Consider the following 8,609-nt stretch of genomic DNA (forward strand, 5'->3'; position numbering starts at 1 on the left):
TATTGCCTGGCTCAGAGGTGTTTTGCAATGTGTGGCAGAATGTATTTAAACTGAACTCTATGAGTTTGCAAGGATGTGTAACCTTAGGAAGCCACTCAATCTCACCAGACCTCCAGTGTTTTTCATGTATTAAAAGTAGGTAACCATTAATTAAGGTATAGATATTTGATTCAGTACTACAAATAATATATACAACAGAAATGTAAGCTTTCATGCCATAATCATCACCATTTTACCACCATTACTGTTACTTTTGGTCACTATACTTGCCAATAAAGCAGATTCTTCTGGGCCTCAAGATCAAGGGGCCCACAGTGTTTCTTTTGAGACTTCAGCATTCTATGGAGTTTAGGGATTGGCCAAGGGTATTGGACACATGGTAGGAGGGATTTCAAGTTCAGAATGAATATTCCTTATTTGAAATGCTTAGCACCAGAAGTGTTTCAGGTTTTTTGCTTTTAGATTTTGGAATTCTTGCCCTATTCCCAATGAGAAAGATTGGGAATGGAACCCAGGTTGAAACACAAAACTCATTCTATGTTTCACAGAGAGCTTGTTCAGATGTGATCGTTTTTGTGTAGTACTGCGTTTGAACTCAAGCTTTCACATACTTACAAGGCAGTAGCCACCCTGGCAGTAGCCACAGGGCAGTAGCCCTGTTTTTTTTATGGATGATTGTTGATAAAAAGGTCTTCCTTCCTTCCTAGGTGCATGTGTGGATGTGATCTGCCAATGTGGGTCTTTTATCATCGCTATGGTAACTGATATATATTACCACATGTGACTCTAATTTGAGAAGTAATTGTGTGGACTTTTCTGCCCAGGCTGGTCCTCAATCACTATCCTACCAATCACAATCTTCCAAGTAGCTAGATTACAAGTGTGAGCCACCAGCACTTCCATACAAAATAATTTTATATAAAGCTTTTAGTGCACTTGCATTCTCTCCGTGGCTTGTTACATAAGATCAGGTGTGGAAATGTCCTCTGTGGTGTCATGTTGGTGGTCAACATTTGAAGCATTTTAGGGTTTTTTTTTGGTCTAGAGATAGATGCTCAAGCTATGCAATCAAATAGTTTAAAGGAGGACCACAAATCCATAACAAACACATAATACAGCTAGTTAGCAGTGTTAACACAGATGTTTCCCTATATACAGGGTTAATGTTTTCAGGGGGAGGTTGTAACTGAAACTAACATGTTTGGAAGTTCTACCTAGGAACTTCCAAAATATATTTGAATCAACTTGGTGAAAGTTATAATATTAAAAGTACATATCATGTGTTAAGTGATATTTTTCAGGTTCTCAATACTAATTTTGCTTGTACTTAAGGATGTAAAGACACAACTTAATCTGTTTTGTTTTTGGTTGGTCATGGAGCTTGAGCACAGGGCTTGGGTGGGCTGTCTCTGAGCTTGTGCAAGGCTAGTGCTCTACCACTTGGAGCCATAGCATTACTTCCAGTTTTTGAGTTGTTAATTGGAGATAAAAGTCTCACTGGGACTTTTCTGCCTAGGTTGGCTTTGAACTGTCATCCTCAGATCTCAGCCTCCTGAGTAGCAAGGATTATAAGCGTGAGCCCAAGTGCCTGGCCCACAACTTACTCTTAAGGACTGAATTAACATCCCTGGTGATGATTTTCTAAGAGAAGTTAACAACCATCATATTATTTTTCAAGCCAGAACATAAAATAAAGGTTTGAGGAAGACTATTCTTAATGCTTTCTATATCCAGAAACACCCTTAGAGACATTTAATTTTTTTAGGTTCACAGAAAGAGCATGATAAAGTGTTCTGGATTTTTTCAGGATACCTAGTCACAACACACGTTGATAAAGGAAAAAATTGTAGCTACATTGCTTATTTTACAGCTCTGTCTGCTGAGGTTAGGGGTAGCCAGCAAAGGCTGGGTGTGGAGAGAAGGCAGAGTCAGTTCACATTGTTATGGGAAGATCGATTTCTAATGATGAGAGAGTTCATGTTTCATTAGTTCTTTTTAGTGGAATGAATAAATCAAATTAGCAGAATTAGTATGATATTTTTTAGAGAATAGTTTAAAGTAGGAGCAACTGCTGTGTGCAGCTAGGTGTAGGTGGAGCCTGGGTGTTAATTTAGGGATCTGAACACATTATTTTTCTCTAATTCTTTCTGTCCTTCTCCTTTTTTTTTGGTTTGCTACCATTTATTGATAATTTAGTATTCATCAGGCATTGTATTAAGCACTTTACCTATGTTATCTTGTTTAATTTTCATCCAAGCCAGTGGCAAGAGTATAATTATTGTCTCTTCCTGACAAGGAAATCAGGATTCCTCCTCCCCTCCAAAAAAAAAAAAAAAAAAAAAGGAAGAAGTCAAGGCTCATAAACATTGAGTCACATCCCAAATTAGACAGAGGAAAAAGATAAAGACAAAACTCAACCCTAAATTCCCTCTTGTTCCACACCTTGACCTCTCTACGCCCATGATCTCCTGTCTCCTCACTAAACTCTGTTCTTTCTCACCAGGGACAGGATGAGAACATCAGTCAATGTCGTGGGTGACTCTTTTGGGGCTGGGATTGTCTATCACCTCTCCAAGTCTGAGCTGGATACCATTGACTCCCAACACCGAGTGCATGAAGACATTGAAATGACCAAGACGCAGTCCATTTATGATGACATGAAGAACCATAGAGAAAGCAACTCTAATCAATGTGTCTATGCCGCACACAACTCTGTCATAGTAGATGAGTGCAAGGTACCTTTCCCGTTCCTGGATATTGAGACCTGTATCTAGTAGTGCATGCGCAATTTTTTTTTTAAAAAAAAACAAAGCCTTGCATCCATTAATGTCATATTTTTTGTAAAGTATCATGTAACCAAGCTTCTATGAGTCTCAGATCATCTAGCTCTGTGTCTAACATGGAGGAAGGTGTTAATAATACCAATACCAAACAACAATACTAATACCAAAACAGCCAATCAGTTGCTTGTTTCTTCCACATGGTATATATAACTATTCTGGTTTCCACACCACTCCACTAATTTGGTTAATTAATTTGTCTGACTCACCCAAGAATTTATGATTGCTAGATTGCTGGCTTTCAATTATTCCGTTAAATGTTCTATTCTGTTTCAAATGAAACAACAAGAACAATTCCTAGCATATGCCACTTGATTTTTACAGCACAAGAATTTCTCCTGCTGTGTATCACATACTAGTTTTTCAGTGTCCCCACATTAGCTCTCGCCAGCTATCTGTTCCTTAATTATTTTTGTGGGAAGGGTAAGTTTTGATATGACTTACTTTGTCTCCAAAATGGGGAAGCCATTTCAAGAACAACTCCCTTTGACAGCAAGTATCCAGAGAGGTATTTTTGAAAATAGTAGTGCTCCCACATGACCTGGCAGTGCTACCTTTCCTGCAGTGTGGATGTTCTGGGTGCTCCTGCAAGCTCTTGGGTGCTAAGTCTTCAAGCTGATGGGCTCTGGCTAGCTTTCATTGTAACTAACTTGACATTGTTAAAGACCAAGGGTCATGATCAGAGTGAAGCAAACTTGGACAACCCCTGGCAGAGGAAACAGAGACGACTTGAGGTTGGTTTGTTAAACATGATTCCATGTATGCAACTGGGGCCAGTTTGAACCCAATCCAGATCTAGGGTACTTTCAGGCAACCTGTTGATAAAATTCCATTTAAGCTTTAACTTCTGCCTGTGTTACTTCTGAGACATTCCAAATATATACCATGGTTTCTGCAGGATGGTTAAGGGTGACACAAAAGTAACTCTGTTTAATGGACTGTTTCTAGATCCAGATTCTAATGGAGCAGACACAGACTTTCATCTGTCTCTTTTCCATCAGATACATGTGGGCTCATGTGTGGGTCTTGATACAAATTAGGGAGGAAAACTAACCACCAAGAGGCAATTGGATAATTAATTGATTCAGTAAAAAAAAAAAAAGTAATTTAAATTAAAAATAATTTAGAGATATTTTCTTAATCCATCCTCTTGGAAAATAAATATTTTCTCATCTGAGTGAATGTTTGGGATTATACCCCATTAAAATATCATTTTGGATCACAAGGGTCAACATTCTCATAGAATGGCTTTATGTTCTTTTATACTTAACAGGTACTCATCATGTGCCTTGTAAGGTTTGAGTATTCCCACTCTATTTCTGTGAGATCTTATATTTTGATCACTTATTATTTACTGAGTACCTTTATTACCATAACTCTGAATTAGGCAGTAGAGAACACACAAAGAGTGCAGGATTTTTGGTGGTTGTTGTTGGTTTTTGTAGAGGAAATAAATTTTGAACCCGTCATTCTTACACAAGGAAGAATAGTATAAGACAAAATAAAATGATCACATATAAACATTCATTCCACAGTTGTTTATAAGGAGAATCGTAGTGGTTAGTTGTCAGTAATGTGACACTTTTGAAGCTTTTGAGGTGTGTGTGTGTGTGTGTGTGTGTGTGTGTGTGTGTGTGTGTGTGGTGTGTTTTAATATTGTCAAGAGCATGTTTTGATAAAGGAAGTATTGCAGGTATAAAGATCTTAGATTTCAGACATTCTGGATTTTCTATTTTTTTGTTTGGTTAGTTGGGGTTTTTGTTGGTACTGGTCCTGGAGCTTGAACTCAGGGTCTGAACGCTGTCCCTAAGCTTTTGTGCTCAAGGCTAGTGTTTTACCACTTAAGCCATAGCTCCACTTCTGGCTTTTTGTGTGTTTAATTGAAGATAAGAATCTCACAGTCTTTCCTGCCCAGGCTGGCTTTGAATCGTGATCCTCAGATCTCAGCCTCCTGAGTAGCTAGGATTTCAGGCGTGAGCCCCGGCCCCCAGGTGGATTTTTCTTTTCTTAAAGGACATCAGGAGAAATGTGCTTTATATTTTTAAGCAAAGCAATTCCATCTCTAAAGTGAGATGCTTATTAACTATCCCTTTTACTAGGAAGTAAATTCATCAAAAGTGAGATTTGGTCATTTATCAGTATCCTGCTCTGGTTCTAAAAAATAGTGTCTGGTATATAGTAGCACTCACTAAATATTTGTCAAGTGTATCTTTTTAACATCTTGATTACATGCTATATGTCAAATAGCCATTTTTGTTGGACAGTTTCACCGAAATAAGTTGTTCAGCCTCTGTATAAAATTGTCTAGCCACCCTGTCACCTACAGATGTGATGGTCAGTAGCATTTAGCTGGTCTATGTTCAAAGTGAGCAGGTCTTGATGGAAATGGGCTAATTGGCTTAATAACTATTTGAGATGTGTGTAGTTTCAGTGAATGGACTAGGTTCATCTCAGTGAACAAGAATTGGTTCTCAGCCTTTGCAAACTGACTCCCTTCTGCTCTAGGTTACTTACTTGAGTTGACATGGATGTGGAAGGAAGCAGCCAGGGGTTTTCACCAGTATCTATTCCTTTAGCTTTCCTTCTAGTCAGGGCACAGTCTCAGCTTTTGTGTCTTTTGGCTTTTTTTTTTTTTTTTTTACCATTATGGATAATGTCAAGACTTTCTGTCAAGGTCCTCCCTTTCTATAACCCAGAGGACTGATGAAATGTGCCTGAGAGTGGAGTCTCATCTTTAGTTTGGCCAGGAAAACCACTGAACCAGCTATTTTTGAAACATAGGCTCTGGTATTTACAAGCACCCCTCCCCAACCTTGTCCATCCAAGTGTCAGCTAGTTCTACCAAAGCCTCCACATTGTGAGTGACAATTTTCCATGGCCATTGATCTGATTCATCACTGACAGCCAAATAAGCACATTCAAGGTCACAATGAATAAGAAAATTTCTCCAGAAAGACAGTTTGTCCCTGGCAGTTCGTTGAAGGGGAAACCAATTTGCTGCAGCTCTGGTCAAAACTTTAACCACTTCAAGTTTTGTTATCCGTATGGTTCTCTCTCTCTCTCTCTCTCTCTCTCTCTCTCTCTCTCTCTCTCGCCTTCTTTTCAAATTCTTGCCTGGGAATAGTAATTTTAAAGTTATACCTCAGCTTTTTAATTTTAATTAGAATAAGTGCATGTGGAACAGTTGTGGCTAATTGCATGGGGCTTGAAGAATGGGGGGAGGGTGCTGCTGATGGGAAATGGAGGATTGATTAGTTGTTTCCCCCCCCCCCCTTTGGTTTGGTTCACAAAGGGCACTTGGTTCTCTGTTTCTAGCATGCTTTATGTTTGTGATGCATGCATTTCACTTCCACTTGGGTAACAGGAAGGTCAGATTTCTTTCAAACATTGCTGCATTTGTCATGTCTCCATATTCTAATGCTTTCATAAATCCAGTCTCTCCATTATGTGGAATATCAGTCGTGGGTTTAAATTTGCACATGACCTTGAGGACAGACAGACAGAAGGTAAGCTAGGAAAACTACTTAGAAGTGGAGAACACCTCCCGTTCTGCATAAAGGTTCAGATTACTTTGAGCCAGGAAAACCTAGTATAGACCTAGTATATTTTATGAATTAAATGTTCACATTGAAATAACTTGGATTGCATTGTCACTGATTTTTAACTTTTAAGCTGCCCTCGTTCTAGTGTTTTTTAGTTTTTAAAGCCAAAATAGTTCATTTGGTAGAGCCTAATTATCATAATTTGTGATTTTTTTAAATTGAGCATGTGTGTTGAATGTCAGTGACTCATAGCTATAATCTTAGCTCCTCCAGAAGCTGAGATCTGAGGATCACTGTTCAAAACCAGCCTGGGGAAAAAATTCCATGAGAGTCTTATCGCTAATTAACTACCAAAGTGCTGGGGCTAGATATGTGGTTCAAGTGGTAGAGCACCAACCTTGAATATTTGAATGAAGAGACAGTACTGGCAAAAAAAATAATATGAAATTTCCCTGGTCTCATTGTAACTGAACCTTTTACATGCATGAGTAGAACTAGCTGCCTAGTTCTGGATTATTTTCCTCTGTGGTTGTATGGAGTAGCACATATCACTCACTATATTTTAAGGGGTATGTTAATGTATGATGGATTTCTAGCTAGTGAGATAACTCACAACCCTAAAAATATAGTAGAAATTGCCTCCCAAATTGTAAAGCATCTGTAGTCAAGTAAATACGGATATTTTAGTTTTCAAATCATGGTTGAGCACCAAGGCAGATCAAAATCAATTCTGAAGGAATGCCATTTAAAACAAACCATTCAACCCTAGCTCTAGTGCTTCTCCACATAACCCATGGTTTTGGTTTTGGTTTCCTGGTTTGTAGCTGGTAAGCTGGATGTTGATGATAATTATTTTCAGGTAACTCTGGCAGCCAATGGAAAGTCAGCTGACTGCAGTGTTGAGGAAGAGCCTTGGAAACGTGAAAAATAAGGATATGACTCTCGGCAAATTCTTGAATAAACTCCCCAGCATATCCTATGGTAAAAGATGCTATAACCAAGCTTTCTTTAAAAACAAAAAAAAAGGAAAAATGCATATATCTCTATGTTTACTTAATCTGTTAGCTGAGGCTTAGAGGAGCTGATTTGAGTCCGTGACACGGTGCTGTGTCTTTGCCAAATAATGCTTCCTAACCATGTAATTTTCTCACTTGTATTACTGTTGGAGTGGATCTGCTGGAGGAATCACTTTGAAGATACATCCTTGCCAGCTTCCTTTTCTGTCAATGCAGAACTGTGGATGCTCTTTTTCCCAGGGGACATGGCAAAAGCAGTGTGGCATACTCCAGGGATTTGAGACAATGAGCACACACCTGGTGTGTTGTTCCTTAAAGTGTTCATGTTTTGCCTCGTTATGTACAAGAGATGTTGTTAGAACCCTGCAGAGATGACTCCCCTTCAGTACAAGATGGTAGTGTTTACACCTGCATTGAGAAGAAGCAAAAAATGTGTCATAGGGAACTCTTGACATCTTCTCATTTGTATGCTCTTTAAGTTAAGTATTTCAAAGAGAGTTTTAAGTGTGGGGGACATACTCTCAAAGGAATTATGGAGCTCACAATCCCCCTCCTCTTCCCTTATCTGGTCTGTGGGAATTATGGTTGAAATTTCCAAGTATATATCATAATTCTCTCTAAAGCTGAAAGTGAAATTAGGAAGTATTTTTGCACCTAACTATTGAGTATATTGACAAAGTAAAGGAGCAAAGTCAGCATAAATTTTAACCTGATTTACATATTCAAATTCAATTGATGTTTGATTTGCATCCATCAGGCAAGGTTTTGATCTCCATTTTGCTTTCATTGTTTTACTCATGAGATTCTCACTTGTTTCAAAAAAAAAAGAGAGATTTCAATCCCTAAATTATTTACATTATATTCTCACCCACCTAGATAGCCAGATTATTGCATTTTTGTCACACTCCCAGGATACTTGTATTGGCTCTTTTCATACAATATGTTGATATAAGAACATCCTTGGTATATCTAATATGTGGAATTATTTCTGTTATATCAGAACACATGACATCACTTATAGGACACATTTGGGAGCAAAGCCAGTTTTCCTCCTCAGTGGGAAGGGAGAAAAAGCATATATCAGTGTAAAATTGTGAGAAGGTCACCTTCCTATGTTCGTGTTCCTGGTTCAGACAGCCTTGAACCAGGAACTAGAGACAAAGGATAGCTCTACACTCTCTCACATGGAGTCCTTCCCAAGTCTGTGAAAG

The 8,609-nt window shown here is 38.5% G+C and overlaps 1 protein-coding gene across 3 annotated transcripts in view; it reads left to right on the forward strand.

Annotated features, from left to right (window-relative positions):
* The window catches only part of Slc1a2 (solute carrier family 1 member 2), a 125,733-nt gene extending 118,364 nt beyond the window's left edge, over positions 1 to 7,369 (forward strand). For all 3 annotated transcript variants that reach the window (XM_042691322.1, XM_042691323.1, XM_042691324.1), the window contains 2 exons: positions 2,504 to 2,735; positions 7,242 to 7,369. In XM_042691322.1, the coding sequence (XP_042547256.1) occupies positions 2,504 to 2,735; positions 7,242 to 7,313 (304 nt within the window). In that variant the 3' untranslated portion in view covers positions 7,314 to 7,369. The remainder of the gene's footprint in view (positions 1 to 2,503; positions 2,736 to 7,241) is intronic.
* Positions 7,370 to 8,609: the final 1,240 nt, after the last annotated feature.

The sequence above is a fragment of the Dipodomys spectabilis genome, unplaced genomic scaffold (genome assembly GCF_019054845.1).
Source record: "Dipodomys spectabilis isolate Male_0828 unplaced genomic scaffold, ASM1905484v1 ptg000145l, whole genome shotgun sequence".
NCBI lineage: Eukaryota > Metazoa > Chordata > Mammalia > Rodentia > Heteromyidae > Dipodomys > Dipodomys spectabilis.